The sequence below is a fragment of the Oncorhynchus mykiss genome, chromosome 6 (assembly GCF_013265735.2).
Source record: "Oncorhynchus mykiss isolate Arlee chromosome 6, USDA_OmykA_1.1, whole genome shotgun sequence".
Taxonomy (NCBI): Eukaryota; Metazoa; Chordata; class Actinopteri; order Salmoniformes; family Salmonidae; genus Oncorhynchus; species Oncorhynchus mykiss.
Window position 1 is genome coordinate 1668999 of NC_048570.1, and position 17014 is coordinate 1686012.

General features: G+C 44.4%; 1 protein-coding gene across 1 annotated transcript in view; it reads right to left on the reverse strand.

The window, feature by feature from the left end:
- The window catches only part of cfap299 (cilia and flagella associated protein 299), a 304876-nt gene that overhangs the window by 24463 nt on the left and 263399 nt on the right, over positions 1 to 17014 (reverse strand). The window contains exon 4 of the mRNA XM_036979192.1: positions 12611 to 12753. Within this exon, the coding sequence (XP_036835087.1) occupies positions 12611 to 12753 (143 nt within the window). The remainder of the gene's footprint in view (positions 1 to 12610; positions 12754 to 17014) is intronic.

Below are 17014 nucleotides of genomic sequence, written 5' to 3' on the forward strand. Positions count from 1 at the left end.
AAAGCAACTACTGTTGATCTAGTTACAGAGAGGAGAGTCACAGCTCTCTGTGAGTACATACCATTGCATTTGGATAGTGTTCAGACCCCTTGACTTTTTCCACATTTTGTTATGTTACAGCCTTATTCTAAAATGGATTCAATTATTATTTCCCCCCTCTCATCAATCTACACACAATACCCCATAATGACAAAGACACATACACTACCGATCAAAAGTTTTAGAACAGCTACTTTTTCTTTGTTTTAACGGTTTCCTACATGGTAGAATAATAGTGAAGACATCACAACTATTAAATAACACATATGGAATCAAGTAGTAACCAAAAAAAAAGTGTTAAACTAATCTAAATATATTTTATATTTGAGATTATTAAAATAGCCATCCTTTGCCTTGATGACAGAAGGAGAGTGATGGAGTGCTGCATCAGATGACCTGGCCTCCACAATCACCCGCCCTCAACCAAATTGAGATGGTTTGAGATGAGTCGGACGTCAGAGTGAAGAAAAAGCAGCCAACAAGTGCTCAGCATATGTGGGAACTCCTTCAAGACTGTTGGAAAAGCATTCCAGGTGAAGCTGGTTGAGAGAATGCCAAGATTGTGCAAAGCTGTCATCAAGGCAAAGGGTGGCTTTTTGAAGAGTCTAAAATATAAAATATATTTTGATTTGTTTAACACTTTTTTTGGTTACTACATGATTCCATATGTGTTATTTCATAGTTTTGAGGTCTTCACTATTATTCTACAATGTAGAAAATAGTAAAAATAAAGAAAAACACTTGAATGAGTAGTGTCCAAATGTTTGACAGGGAGTGCATATATATATATTTGTATTAAAAACAAAACATGTAATATTGTCACTTCGACGTCACCGGTCTATCTTCACCCACACCTGAGTATCATCATTACACACACCTGAATATCATCATTACACACACCTGAGTATCATCATTACACACACCTGAGTATCATCATTACACACACCTGAGTATCATCATTACACACACCTGAGTATCATCATTACCCACACCTGAGTATCATCATTACACACACCTGAGTATCATCATTACACACACCTGAGTATCATCATTACACACACCTGAGTATCATCATTACATACACCTGAGTATCATCATTACACACACCTGAGTATCATCATTACACACACCTGAGTATCATCATTACACACACCTGAGTATCATCATTACACACACCCGAGTATCATCATTACACACACCTGAGTATCATCATTACCCACACCCGGGTAGCATCATTACACACACCTGAGTATCATCATTACGCACACCTAGCAACCCATCTTTACCCACACCTGAGTCTCATCATTACACACAACTGAGTTTAATCATTACGCACACCTAGAAACCCATCTTTAACCACATCTAGCAAACATCATTACCCACACCTAGCAAACATCATTACCCACACCTAGCAAACATCATTACCCACACCTAGCAAACATCATTACCCACACCTAGCAAACATCATTACCCACACCTGGGTCTCATTATTACGCACACCTAGCAAACATCATAACCCACACCTAGCAAACATCATTACCCACAACTAGCAAACATCATTACCCACACCTAGCAAACATCATTACGCACACCTAGCAAACATCATTACCCACACCTAGCAAACATCATTACGCACACCTGGCAAACATCATTACGCACACCTGGCAAACATCATTACCCACACCTAGCAAACATCATTACGCACACCTGGCAAACATCATTACGCACACCTAGCAAACATCATTACGCACACCTAGCAAACATCATTACGCACACCTGGGTCTCATCATCAGTCACACCTGGACTTCATTACTCCCTTCATTACCTACCATTTATATAGCACTCTTTTGTTAGTCATCAGGTAGTATTGTTAGTGTTTTTATGTCAGACGCTCCTCTTGCTTTTTATCGCTCCACATTCGTTATGATTAAACTCACTAACTGCACGTGCTTCCTGACTCCCTGACTCCCTGAATACTACCTCAACAAATGGGAGCAGCAGTTAACAAAGACCTCTCCCAGATAGTTGGCGAACAGGGTCACCTACTTCGTTAACATCATCAACAGCTGGCTCATTTGGGGACGGCTAAGGATGAGGTCCTCCGCGTTCTTCAGCGAGTCGACATTACTTAAGGGGCGTCATCTCCAAACAGCAGAGGATTCTCTACCACAAGTCGACCCAGCGAGCCAGTACCCCAGCACATCCAGCAGTCCATCCTGGTCAGCGATGCCTGATTGTCCCTCCCGGACAAATATGACAGGACTCCATTAAAATGCGGTGGCTTCCTACTCCAGTGCTACCTCTATTTCGTTCACCAGATGGGAGCTCCCACCACCGAGAGGTCCAATGTTGCCACGGTAATTTCTCTGCTGACTGGACGGGCGTCGGAGTGGGCCACGGCCGACTGGGAGTGAGGAAAGGAAGAGCTGGGTTCCTATGAGGGTTTCTTTGCTCTGTTCAGGGTGCTTCGACCATCCACCAAAGGGCAGAGAGGGGGGTGAGCGCCTACTCAAACCATGGCAGAATGGCCAAACCACGGAGGAGTACGCGGATGGAATGAGCCAGTGCTCCGCACCCTATACAGAAGAGGATAGCAAAAAGAGATCCAGATAGAATTGGCGTGCTGAAAAGACAAGCTATCCTTGGACACCCTCATTACGATGGCCATCCGTCTGGATAACCTTCTTTGGGAGCATCGGTACCCACATTGCCTCTCTCCATCCTCAGTTGATCAGAGCCTGAACCCATGGAGGTGGGGGCCACACTGCGGCTGAGCGACGCCGTCGTAGACAGCTGGAGCTCTGTCCTTATTGTGGACAGGAGGGGCACCAGTTTCAACGGTGTCCGGTACGTTCTAACCGGGGGTACACGGGACCAGAGGGACAGCCAAGTGATCATCCGTCTCCTGGGTTAGGCGTGACTATTTCATCATCATTACTTTCGCCAAACCCTTTTCAGTAACGATTTCACCGGCTGGTTGTCCCTCATCTACTGTTTCTACAGCTCTATTGGACTCCGGTGCCGCAGGGAATTTTATTGACCTCGCCTCCTCCCTGTGAACATCACCTCATTCCCGCTCTCCTCTCCTTGTCCGGTTCAAGCACTATATAGTCAACCAATGGGATCCGGGACAATCGAACACATCACAGCACCACTCATCCTTAAAGCCTTCCCTTCCTACTCATCAGTGCACCAGTAGGCGACATCATTCTCGGCCTCCCATGGCTTCAACGTCATAACCCCACCATCTCATGGCGAGGATGAAAATCACAGACTGGGCACCCAAATGCCGGAAGACCTGCTTACTCTTTCCCTGTGGTTGCCCTTCAGTCCAACATCCCGGAGGTACCCATATACCAAGATCATCGGGAGGTTTTTCCAAGACCCGAGCATCCCTTTCTCCCTCTTCATCGCACCTGGGACTGTGCCATCGACCTGCTTGCAGGCTCTGCGCCTCCGCATGGCCGCATCTACCCTCTATCGGTGGCCGAAACCAAAGGCTATGGAGGAGTACATCCAGGAGCCTCTCCAGCAGGGTTTCATTCGCACATCCAGTTCCCCTGCGTCGGCAGGCTTCGTCTTCGTGGCCAAGAAGGGAGAATTGCACCTGTGCATCGATTACAGAAATCTGAATTCCATTGCCACAAAGTACCGTTGGTGCCACCTGCGATTGAACCACTCTGCGGGCCCGATTTTTCACAAAGTTGGACCTGCGAAGTGCCTACAATTTGATCCACATCCGGGAGGGGGATGAATGGAGGACGGCCTTCAGCACAATATCTGGTCTCTACGAGTACTTGGTGATGCCTTATGGATTAGCCAATGCTTTGTCAGTGTTCCAGGCATTCATTAACCAGGTGTTCCGGGACATGCTCAGGCGTCAGATGGTCGTGTAAATCTACGACATCCTGGTCTACTCGGTTACCTTGGATGATCACATCGCTCATGTCAGAGTAGTCCTGGAATGCCTCCGGGCCAACCACCTGTATGTGAAGGCGAAGAAGTGCCAATTCCATCAGGAATCTGTCTCCTTTCTGGGTTACCAGATCGGCCCGCCAGGAGTCATGATGGATGAGAGGAACTAGGATGTTGGCGATCGGGAGCTCCTGGCGGTGAAGTTCGCATTAGAGGAGTGGAGACACTGGCTGGAGGGCGCCAAGAACCCATTTCTCATCCTCACTGACCATCGGAACTTGGAGTATATACGGACAGCGAGGCGACTGAACCCGCTCCAAGCCAGGTGTCCCTCATCTTCACCAGATTAGATTTCATTTTGTTGAAGCACCTTTGGCAGCGATTACAACCTCAAGTCTTCTTGGGTATGACAATACAATACAAGGTACACCTGTATTTGGGGAGTTTCTACCATTCATGGGGAGCGTCGCTGCACAGCTATTTTCAGGTCTCTCCGGAGATGTTAGATCGGGTTCAAGTCCGGGCTCTGGCTGGGCCACTCAAGGACATTCATAGAAGTAAAAAAATGTGTGAAAAGGGTCTGAATACTTTCCTACACTATCAATGTGAAATACACTAGGAGGTATTTGGCAAATACACTACTACACTGTAGTCCAGTATGTATGTAGTATAATTGACTGTATGGACAGGCTGGCTGGGATTTATGTTGTTGTGCTGAAAGGACAGGCTGTCTGGGTGTATGGACATACCAAAGAGAAATTATTCCACAAGTAATAACCAAACCAGGAGAAATGATTCAGTCTGATAGAGCCTTCCATTTGTCTCATAGTCTGATAGAGCCTTCCAGTTGTCTCATAGTCTGATAGAGCCTTCCAGATGTCTCATAGTCTGATAGAGCCTTCCAGTTGTCTCATAGTCTGATAGAGCCTTCCAGTTGTCTCATAGTCTGATAGAGCCTTCCAGTTGTCTCAGTCTGATAGAGCCTTCCAGTTGTCTCAAAGTCTGATAGAGCCTTCCAGTTGTCTCATAGTCTGACAGAGCCTTCCAGTTGTCTCAGTCTGACAGAGCCTTCCAGATGTCTCATAGTCTGACAGAGCCTTCCAGATGTCTCATAGTCTGATAGAGCCTTCCAGATGTCTCATAGTCTGACAGAGCCTTCCAGGTGTATCATAGTCTGACAGAGCCTTCCAGGTGTCTCATAGTCTGATAGAGCCTTCCAGATGTCTCATAGTCTGATAGAGCCTTCCAGGTGTCCAATAGTCTGATAGAGCCTTCCAGGTGTCTCATACCCCCTCCAGATGCTTGAGACCAAAATAATAAGAGGGTGGAGCTACGAGGAGAGAGTGGAGCAGTGAGGAGAGAGTGGAGAGAGTGGAGCAGCGAGGAGAGAGTGGAGCAGCGAGGAGAGAGTGGAGCAGAAAGGAGAGAGTGGAGAAAGTGGAGCAACGAGGAGAGGGTGGAGCAGCGAGGAGAGAGTGGAGCAGCGAGGAGAGAGTGGAGCAGCGAGGAGAGAGTGGAGAGAGTGGGGCAGCGAGGTGAGAGTGGAGCAGCGAGGAGAGAGTGGAGAGAGTGGAGCAGCGAGGAGAGAGTGGAGCAGCGAGGAGAGAGTGGAGCAGCGAGGAGACAGTGGAGCAACAGGAGCAGAGTGGAGAGAGTGGAGCAGAGGAGAGAGAGGAGAGAGTGGAGCAGCGAGAAGAGAATGGAAAGAGTGGCGCAGCAGGAGCAGAGCGGAGAGGGTGGAGCAGCGAGGAGAGAGTGGAGAGAGTGGAGCAGCGAGGAGAGAGTGGAGCAGCAAGGAGAGCGTGGAGAAAGTGGAGCAGCGAGGAGAGGGTGGAGCAGCGAGGAGAGAGTGGAGCAGCGAGGAGAGAGTGGAGCAGCGAGGAGAGAGTGGAGCAACAGGAGAGAGTGGAGCAACAGGAACAGAGTGGAGAGAGTGGAGCAGAGGAGAGAGCGGAGAGAGTGGAGCAGCGAGGAGAGAGTGGAGCAGCGAGGAGAGAGTGGAGCAACAAGAGCAGAGTGGAGAGAGTGGAGCAGAGGAGAGAGAGGAGAGAGTGGAGCAGCGAGGAGAGAGTGGAGCAGAGAGGAGAGAGTGGAGCAGCGAGGAGAGAGTGGAGCAGCGAGGAGAGAATGGAAAGAGTGGCGCAGCAGGAGCAGAGCGGAGAGGGTGGAGCAGCGAGGAGAGAGTGGAGCAGCGAGGAGAGAGTGGAGAGAGTGGAGCAGCGAGGAGAGGGTGGAGAGAGTGGAGCAGCGAGGAGAGAGTGGAGCAGCGAGGAGAGAGTGGAGCAACAGGAGCAAAGTGGAGAGAGTGGAGCAGAGGAGAGAGCGGAGAGAGTGGAGCAGCGAGGAGAGAGTGGAGCAGCGAGGAGAAAGTGAAGCAGCGCGGAGAGAGTGGAGCAGCGCGGACAGAGTGGAGCAGCGAGGAGAGTGGAGCAGCGCGGAGAGAGTGGAGCAGCGCGGAGAGAGTGGAGCAGCGCGGAGAGAGTGGAGCAGCAAGGAGAGAGTGGAGCAACAGCAGCAGAGTGGAGAGAGTGGAGCAGAGGAGACAGCGGAGAGAGTGGAGCAGCGAGGAGAGAGTGGAGAGAGTGGAGTAGCGAGGACAAACTGACTGGAGGAGGAGGACTGGCGGCAATACGGTTTTGGCACCATGTGATTTTTCTTTCAGCGCAGAAATCCTTCAAGTTCAATGTTTCATGGTTTAAAAACACACACAGCTAGGCTCCCACTAGCACGCAGGTTAGCTATCTGAGCCTCTAGCGTTACAAAGCCCTCAGTATGTTCAGCCTACCCTGGAAAGAGGATGTTTTGGAGTATTTTGGCATACCATACAAGTAAGTCAGGACCATCTGTGCCTGGTTGTTCAGATCTCATTGACTGAATAAGAAACAATGGAACCTGTGTTTAGAGACCTATAGTTTAATGTTACACAGGAACCACTATACAAATCAGATAAAATGCATCTCATCCATCAAGAGTGAAACAGACATTTACTGAAGGTAGACTTCTGACACACTGACCGACAGAGGGTTGAAAAGTAAACCAAGGCAGTCAGTTTCTGCATGAGGTGGTGGTCAAGTCTGTCCAAGTGCTTATTGAATAGAGGGGCCATAGAGCCCACAGAGAGACAGAGAGAATCTAGATGGTCAAGTCTGATTACATTCTAGACAGTCAGAGTAGATTACATTCTAGATGGTCAGAGTAGATTACATTCTAGATGGTCAGAGTAGATTACATCTAGACGGTCAGAGTAGATTACATTCTAGATGGTCAGAGTAGATTACATCTAGACGGTCAGAGTAGATTACATTCTAGATGGTCAGAGTAGATTTCATCTAGATGGTCAGAGTAGATTACATCTAGATGGTCAGAGTGGATTACATCTAGACAGTCAGAGTAGATTACATCTAGATGGTCAGAGTGGATTACATCTAGACGGTCAGAGTAGATTACATTCTAGATGGTCAGAGTGGATTACATCTAGATGGTCAGAGTAGATTACATTATAGATGGTCAGAGTAGATTACATTCTAGATGGTCAGAGAATATCCATAAATACATCCATCCCTAATATCAACAGTATATTAATGGTAATCCCACACTATGGTAATCCCACACTATGGTAATCCCACACTATGGTAATCCCCTCTCTGTCCTCCACAGTCAGTGGAATTCTCAATTTGGGGGATTGAGGATGGTTGGGAGAGAGTGGAGGGTTGGGAGAATGTGGAGGGTTGTGGAGAGTTAGGAAGTTTAGGAAGGTTGTGGAGGGTTAGGAGGGCTGTGGAGTGTTAGGAGGGGTGTAGAGGGTTTTATGAGGGTTTTGGAAGTTTAGGAGGGTTGTGGACAGTTGAGAGACTGTAGAGGGTTAGGAGGGTTGTGGAGGGTCGCCGAGGGTTGGGAGAGTGTGGAGGGTTAGGAGGGTTGTGGAGGCAGTGTGGACGGTTGTCAAGGGTTCAGAGAGTGTGGAGGGTTTCGGAGGGTAGGAAGGTTAGGAGGTTTAGGAAGGTGGTGGAATGTTAGAAAGGCTGTGGACTGTTAGGAGGTGTGTGGAGGGTTATATGAGGGTTTTGGAAGTTTAGGAGGGTTGTGGACGGTTGAGAGAGTGTTGAGGGTTAGGAGGGTTGAAAGAGTGTGGAGGGTTACAAGGATGTAGAGGGTTGTGAAGGGTTAGGAGGGTCGTCAAGGGTTGGGAGAGTGTGGAGGGTGGGTAGGGTTAGGAGGCAGTGTGGAGGGTTAGGAGGGTTGGGGAGGGTTCGGAGGGAGGTGGAAGGTTTGGAGGTTTAGGAAGGTTGTGGAGGAGTAGGAAGATTGTGGAGGGTTAGGAAGGCTGTGGAATGTTAGAAAGGCTGTGGACTATTATGTGGAGGGTTATATGAGGGTTTTGGAAGTTTAGGAGGGAGTGTGAAGGGTTTGGAAGGTCGTCGAGGGTTGGGAGAGTGTGGATGGTTGTGGAAGATTGTGAGAGTGTGGAGGGTTAGGACCGTTGTGGAGGCTTAGGAGAGTGTGTGGAGGGTAAGGAGGGTCGTCGAGGGTTGGGAGAGTGTGGAGGGTTGGGGGGAAAGGAGGAAGTGTGGAGGGTTAGGAGGGTCTTCGAGGGTTGGGAGAGTGTGGAGGGTTAGGAGGGTTGTGGAGGGTTTGGACAGTGGAGGGCTTGGAGGGTTATGGAGGGTTGGGAGAGTGTGGAGGGTTGTGGAGGGCTGGGAGAGTGTGGAGGGTCAGGAGGGTTGTGGAGGGTTGGGAGAGTGTGGAGGGTTAGTAGGGTTGTGTGTGTTAGGAGGGAGTGTGAAGGGTTGTCGAGGGTTGGGAGAGTGTGTTAGGAGGGTTTCGGAGGGTTGTGGAGGGATGTGAGGGGTTAGAAGGATTAGGAACGTTGTGGAGGAGTAGGAGGATTGTGGAAGGTTAGGAAGGTTGTGGAAGGTTAGGAGGGCTGTGGAGTGTTGGAAGAGTGTGGAGGGGTAGGAGGGTTGTGGAGGGTTGGGAGAGTGTGGAGGGTCAGGAGAGTTGGGAGGGTTGTGGAGGGTTGGGAGAGTGTGGAGGGGTAGGAGGGTTGTGGAGGGTTTGGAGAGAGTGGAGGGTTGTGGAGGGTTGGGAGAGTGTGGAAGGCTAGGAGGTTTGTGGAGGGTTTGGAGAGTGTGGAAGGCTAGGAGGTTTGTGGAGGGTTGGGAGAGTTTGGAAGGCTAGGAGGTTTGTGGAGGGTTTGGAGAGTGTGGAAGGCTAGGAGGTTTGTGGAGGGTTGGGAGAGTGTGGAGGGTCAGGAGGGTTGGGAGGGTTGTGGAGGGTTGTGAGAGTGTGGAGGGTTGTGAGGGTTGTGAGAGTGTGGAGAGGTAGGAGGTTTGTGGAGGGTTTGGAGAGAGTGGAGGGTCAGGAGAGTTGGGAGGGTTGTGGAGGGTTGGGAGAGGGTGGAGGGGTAGGAAGGTTGTGGAGGGTTAGGAGGGTTGTGTAGGGTTAGGAGGGTTGATTGATATTTCATAAGTAACCGACGAGGGCTAAGTTGATATCCCATAAGTAACTGACTAGGGCTAAATTGTTATGGATTGGTGCACCCCCTTGGGTTGTGCCGTGGCGGAGATCTTTTTGGGCTAGACTCAGCCTTGTCTCAGGATGGTAGGTTGGTGGTTGAAGATATCCCTTTAGTGGTGTGCGGGCTGTGCTTTGGCAAAGTGGTTGGGGTTATATCCTGCCTGTTTGGGCCTGTCCGGGGATGGGGCCACAGTGTCTCCTGACCCCTCCTGTCAGCCTCCAGTATTTATGCTGCAGTAGTTTATGTGTCGGGGGCTAGGGTCAGTCTGTTATATCTGGAGTACTTCTCCTGTCTTATCCGGTGTCCTGTGTGAATAAAAATATGCTCTCTCTAATTCTCTTTCTTTCTCTCTCTCTGGGGACTTGAGCCCTAGGACCATGCCTCAGGACTACCTGGCATGATGATTCCTTGCTGTCCCCAGTCAACCTGGCCATACTGCTGCTCCAGTTTCAACTGTTCTGCCTGCAGCTATGGAACCCAGACCTGTTCACCGGACGTGCTACCTGTCCCAGACCTGCTGTTTTCAACTCTCTAGAGACAGCAGGAGCGGTAGAGATACTCTGAATGATCGGCTATGAAAAGCCAACTGACATTTACTCCTGAGGTGCTGACTTGCTGCACCCTCAACAACTACTGTGATTATTATTATTTGATCCTGCTGGTCATCTATTAACTTTTTAACATCTTGGCCATGTTCTGTTATAATCTCCACCCGGCACAGCCAGAAGAGGAATGGCCACCCCTCATAGCTTGGTTCCTCTCTAGGTTTCTTCCTAGGTTCCTGCCTTTCTAGGGAGTTTTTTCCTAGCCACCGTGCTTCTACACCTGCATTGCTTGCTGTTTGGGGTTTTAGGCTGGGTTTCTGTACAGCACTTTGAGATATCAGCTGATGTAAGAAGGGCTATATTTGATTTGATATCCCATAAGCAACTGACTCGGGCTAACTGGATATCCCATAATATCACACACTTGGAAGCATCCATATTAAAAAGTGATGTGTAAAACTTGATTGCCTTAAGGTATGGACGAAGGTCAAATAAAACTTCTTTTTTTAGTAGGCTAAGCTTTGTGATTTGGTTGCTGTTACTCAGTTCCACCTGTCATAGTGTAAACATTCTACAAGTCAAGTTCAGTGCGATAATCTGCGGTGGTTTGAATCCTGGCCAAAGTTGAAAGTTCATTGGTTGACCTATTGTTAATGTTCTGTATTGTTGTCATGTCTGACAAGTGTACTTTTGAGCTAAAGGTAAACCCACACCCTCTTGCCTCTCCAGGTGTGTTTGTCCTCCTGGGCTTTCTAGCGTATCTCTGAGATGTAGAGAATGTTAGCGTGTGAGGAGACAGAACTTGTGGAATGTAGGGAGGGTTCTGCTTCCAATAGTTCCCTGCTGCCAGGTGTGTGTGTGTGTGTGGGGTGTGTGTGTGAGTGTGTGTGTGTGTCCTATGTACACAGTGATCCTAAATAATGACCAATAAATTACAGATACAGCCATAGTGGTTCACCAACTACTGCTACCCTCAAGGACAGACATTGGTTCTACCAGACATCCCTGATGTGTCCAACTCAATTAGGATATTGGAAAACATTGAAGGAACACAACAAGGGAACGGTTATTCTGTGTGAAGGGGAGAGTTGGTGCCCTGTTAGAGTGTCCAAGACACAACCACTGACACTGGACTTTGACCACAGAGTCTTTCTTTAGCTAAAAACCCATGTCCCAACCCATCCACTGGCCTCTCACATCAACTCACATCTAAGTTGTGGATCTTCAATGCCAGACAAAGACATTTCCTTACCCTTCAAACCCTTACACTGCTAGCTCCAGCCATCTCTAACCAACATGGATGGGCATGTTACTGTATTACAATAAGGGCATGTTACTATATTACAATAAGGGCATGTTACTGTATTACAATAAGGGCATGTTATGGTTTTACAATAAGGGCATGTTACGGTTTTACAATAAGGGCATGTTACGGTTTTACAATAAGGGCATGTTAAGGTTTTACAATAAGGGCATGTTACTGTATTACAATAAGGGCATGTTACGGTTTTACAATAAGGGCATGTTACGGTTTTACAATAAGGGCATGTTACGGTTTTACAATAAGGGCATGTTATGGTTTTACAATAAGGGCATGTTACTGTATTACAATAAGGGCATGTTACGGTTTTACAATAAGGGCATGTTACGGTTTTACAATAAGGGCATGTTACGGTTTTACAATAAGGGCATGTTACTGTACTACAATAAGGGCATGTTACGGTTTTACAATAAGGGCATGTTACGGTTTTACAATAAGGGCATGTTACTGTATTACAATAAGGGCATGTTACGGTTTTACAATAAGGGCATGTTACTGTATTACAATAAGGGCATGTTACTGTATTACAATAAGGGCATGTTACTGTATTACAATAAGGGAATGTTACTATATTACAATAAGGGCATGTTACGGTTTTACAATAAGGGCATGTTACGGTTTTACAATAAGGGCATGTTACGGTTTTACAATAAGGGCATGTTACTGTATTACAATAAGACATGGGCATGTTACTGTATTACAATAAGGGTATGTTACAGTATTACAGTAAGGACATGTTACGGTATTACAATAAGACATGGGCATGTTACTGTATTACAATAAGGGCATGTTACGGTATTACAGTAAGACATGGGCATGTTACTGTGTTACAATAAGGGCATGTTACTGTATTACAATAAGGGCATGTTACAGTATTACAATAAGGGCATGTTACTGTGTTACAATAAGGGCATGTTACTGTGTTACAATAAGGGGATGTTACGGTATTACAATATGGGCATGTTACTGTATTACAATAAGGGCATGTTACTGTATTACAATAAGACATGTTACGGTATTACAATAAGGGCATGTTACTGTATTACAGTAATACACAGCATGTTATGGTAACACAATAAGACATGGGCATGTTATTGTATTACAATAAGATACAGGCATGTTACTGTATTACAGTAAGACATGGGCATGTTACGGCATTACAATAAGACATGTTACGGTATTACAATAAGGGCATGTTACTGTATTACAGTAAGACATGTTACTGTATTACAGTAAGACATGTTACTGTATTACAGTAAGACACAGACTCACCTTAAATCAGTAGCTCTTGGCAGCAGCCTCTTCTTACCATTGAAGTATGGATGAAAGTCCTCTGTCTTCAGTCTGTGGGAATAGTCGATATAGCCAGAGATCTCCTGTCCAAGAGCGTTACGGTCCCTTATGAAAATAATAGACTGGAGGAGAGACAGGAGGAAACCGAGTGTAAATGATCCAATTAGGCACATTTGGCCCAATTTAACACAATAGATCTGGTCAGTCAGCTGTTAACAGGTTGTTGTTGTTAACAGGTTGTTGTTGTTAACAGGTTGTTGTTAACAGGTTGTTGTTGTTAACAGGTTGTTGTTGTTAACAGGTTGTTGTTGTTAACAGGTTGTTGTTAACAGGTTGTTGTTAACAGGTTGTTGTTAACAGGTTGTTGTTAACAGGTTGTTGTTGTTAACAGGTTGTTGTTGTTAACAGGTTGTTGTTGTTAACAGGTTGTTGTTAACAGGTAGTTGTTGTTAACAGGTTGTTGTTGTTAACAGGTTGTTGTTGTTAACAGGTTGTTGTTGTTAACAGGTTGTTGTTAACAGGTAGTTGTTGTTAACAGGTTGTTGTTAACAGGTTGTTGTTGTTAACAGGTTGTTGTTGTTAACAGGTTGTTGTTGTTAACAGGTTGTTGTTGTTAACAGGTTGTTGTTGTTAACAGGTAGTTGTTGTTAACAGGTAGTTGTTAACAGGTTGTTGTTGTTAACAGGTTGTTGTTAACAGGTTGTTGTTAACAGGTTGTTGTTGTTAACAGGTTGTTGTTGTTAACAGGTTGTTGTTAACAGGTTGTTGTTAACAGGTTGTTGTTGTTAACAGGTTGTTGTTAACAGGTTGTTGTTAACAGGTAGTTGTTGTTAACAGGTTGTTGTTAACAGGTTGTTGTTAACAGGTAGTTGTTGTTAACAGGTTGTTGTTGTTAACAGGTTGTTGTTAACAGGTTGTTGTTAACAGGTTGTTGTTAACAGGTTGTTGTTAACAGGTAGTTGTTGTTAACAGGTTGTTGTTGTTAACAGGTTGTTGTTGTTAACATGTTGTTGTTGTTAACAGGTTGTTGTTGTTAACAGGTTGTTGTTGTTAACAGGTTGTTGTTAACAGGTTGTTGTTAACAGGTTGTTGTTGTTAACAGGTTGTTGTTGTTAACAGGTTGTTGTTGTTAACATGTTGTTGTTGTTAACAGGTAGTTGTTGTTAACAGGTAGTTGTTGTTAACAGGTAGTTGTTGTTAACAGGTAGTTGTTGTTAACATGTTGTTGTTGTTAACAGGTAGTTGTTGTTAACAGGTTGTTGTTGTTAACAGGTTGTTGTTGTTAACAGGTTGTTGTTAACAGGTTGTTGTTGTTAACAGGTTGTTGTTAACAGGTTGTTGTTGTTAACATGTTGTTGTTGTTAACAGGTAGTTGTTGTTAACAGGTTGTTGTTAACAGGTTGTTGTTAACAGGTTGTTGTTGTTAACAGGTTGTTGTTGTTAACAGGTTGTTGTTAACAGGTTGTTGTTGTTAACAGGTTGTTGTTAACAGGTTGTTGTTGTTAACAGGTTGTTGTTAACAGGTTGTTGTTAACAGGTTGTTGTTAACAGGTAGTTGTTAACAGGTTGTTGTTGTTAACAGGTTGTTGTTGTTAACAGGTTGTTGTTGTTAACAGGTTGTTGTTGTTAACAGGTTGTTGTTAACAGGTTGTTGTTGTTAACAGGTTGTTGTTAACAGGTTGTTGTTAACAGGTTGTTGTTGTTAACAGGTAGTTGTTGTTAACAGGTTGTTGTTAACAGGTTGTTGTTGTTAACAGGTTGTTGTTAACAGGTTGTTGTTAACAGGTTGTTGTTGTTAACAGGTAGTTGTTGTTAACAGGTTGTTGTTGTTAACAGGTTGTTGTTGTTAACAGGTAGTTGTTGTTAACAGGTTGTTGTTGTTAACAGGTTGTTGTTGTTAACAGGTTGTTGTTGTTAACATGTTGTTGTTGTTAACAGGTTGTTGTTGTTAACAGGTTGTTGTTAACAGGTTGTTGTTGTTAACAGGTTGTTGTTGTTAACAGGTTGTTGTTGTTAACAGGTTGGTGTTAACAGGTAGTTGTTGTTAACAGGTTGTTGTTAACAGGTTGTTGTTGTTAACAGGTTGTTGTTGTTAACAGGTTGTTGTTGTTAACAGGTTGTTGTTAACAGGTTGTTGTTGTTAACAGGTTGTTGTTGTTAACAGGTAGTTGTTAACAGGTTGTTGTTGTTAACAGGTTGTTGTTGTTAACAGGTTGTTGTTGTTAACAGGTTGTTGTTAACAGGTAGTTGTTGTTAACAGGTTGTTGTTAACAGGTTGTTGTTGTTAACAGGTTGTTGTTGTTAACAGGTAGTTGTTAACAGGTTGTTGTTAACAGGTTGTTGTTGTTAACAGGTTGTTGTTGTTAACAGGTAGTTGTTAACAGGTTGTTGTTGTTAACAGGTTGTTGTTGTTAACAGGTAGTTGTTGTTAACAGGTTGTTGTTGTTAACAGGTTGTTGTTGTTAACAGGTTGTTGTTAACAGGTTGTTGTTAACAGGTTGTTGTTGTTAACAGGTTGTTGTTGTTAACAGGTTGTTGTTGTTAACAGGTAGTTGTTGTTAACAGGTTGTTGTTGTTAACAGGTTGTTGTTGTTAACAGGTTGTTGTTAACAGGTTGTTGTTGTTAACAGGTTGTTGTTAACAGGTTGTTGTTGTTAAAAGGTTGTTGTTGTTAACAGGTTGTTGTTGTTAACAGGTTGTTGTTAACAGGTTGTTGTTGTTAACAGGTTGTTGTTGTTAACAGGTTGTTGTTGTTAACAGGTTGTTGTTGTTAACAGGTTGTTGTTAACAGGTTGTTGTTAACAGGTTGTTGTTGTTAACAGGTTGTTGTTAACAGGTTGTTGTTGTTAACAGGTAGTTGTTGTTAACAGGTTGTTGTTGTTAACAGGTTGTTGTTGTTAACAGGTTGTTGTTGTTAACAGGTTGTTGTTGTTAACAGGTTGTTGTTAACAGGTTGTTGTTGTTAACAGGTTGTTGTTAACAGGTTGTTGTTGTTAACAGGTTGTTGTTGTTAACAGGTTGTTGTTAACAGGTTGTTGTTGTTAACAGGTTGTTGTTAACAGGTTGTTGTTGTTAACAGGTTGTTGTTGTTAACAGGTTGTTGTTGTTAACAGGTTGTTGTTAACAGGTTGTTGTTGTTAACAGGTTGTTGTTAACAGGTTGTTGTTAACAGGTTGTTGTTGTTAACAGGTTGTTGTTGTTAACAGGTTGTTGTTAACAGGTTGTTGTTGTTAACAGGTTGTTGTTAACAGGTTGTTGTTAACAGGTAGTTGTTAACAGGTTGTTGTTGTTAACAGGTTGTTGTTGTTAACAGGTTGTTGTTGTTAACAGGTTGTTGTTAACAGGTAGTTGTTGTTAACAGGTTGTTGTTAACAGGTTGTTGTTGTTAACAGGTTGTTGTTAATAGGTTGTTGTTGCTAACAGGTTGTTGTTAACAGGTTGTTGTTGTTAACAGGTTGTTGTTAACAGGTTGTTGTTGTTAACAGGTTGTTGTTAACAGGTTGTTGTTGTTAACAGGTAGTTGTTGTTAACAGGTTGTTGTTGTTAACAGGTTGTTGTTAACAGGTTGTTGTTGTTAACAGGTTGTTGTTGTTAACAGGTTGTTGTTAACAGGTTGTTGTTGTTAACAGGTTGTTGTTAACAGGTTGTTGTTAACAGGTTGTTTTTGTTAACAGGTTGTTGTTGTTAACAGGTTGTTGTTAACAGGTTGTTGTTAACAGGTAGTTGTTAACAGGTTGTTGTTAACAGGTTGTTGTTAACAGGTAGTTGTTAACAGGTTGTTGTTAAGAGGTTGTTGTTGTTAACAGGTAGTTGTTGTTAACAGGTTGTTGTTAACAGGTTGTTGTTGTTAACAGGTTGTTGTTAACAGGTAGTTGTTAAGAGGTTGTTGTTGTTAACAGGTAGTTGTTGTTAACAGGTTGTTGTTAACAGGTTGTTGTTAACAGGTTGTTGTTGTTAACAGGTTGTTGTTGTTAACAAGTTGTTGTTGTTAACAGGTTGTTGTTAACAGGTTGTTGTTAACAGGTTGTTGTTGTTAACAGGTAGTTGTTGTTAACAGGTGGTTGTTGTTAAAAGGTAGTTGTTGTTAACAGGTTGTTGTTAACAGGTTGTTGTTGTTAACAGGTTATTGTTGTTAACAGGTTGTTGTTGTTAACAGGTAGTTGTTGTTAACAGGTTGTTGTTGTTAACAGGTAGTTGTTGTTAACAGGTTGTTGTTGTTAACAGGTAGTTGTTAACAGGTTGTTGTTGTTAACAGGTTGTTGTTAACAGGTTGTTGTTGTTAACAGGTTGTTGTTAACAGGTTGTTGTTAACAAGTTGTTGTTGTTAACAGGTTGTTGCTAATAAGGATCAGCACCAATTTCCTCCTAAAATGACAAACCCAA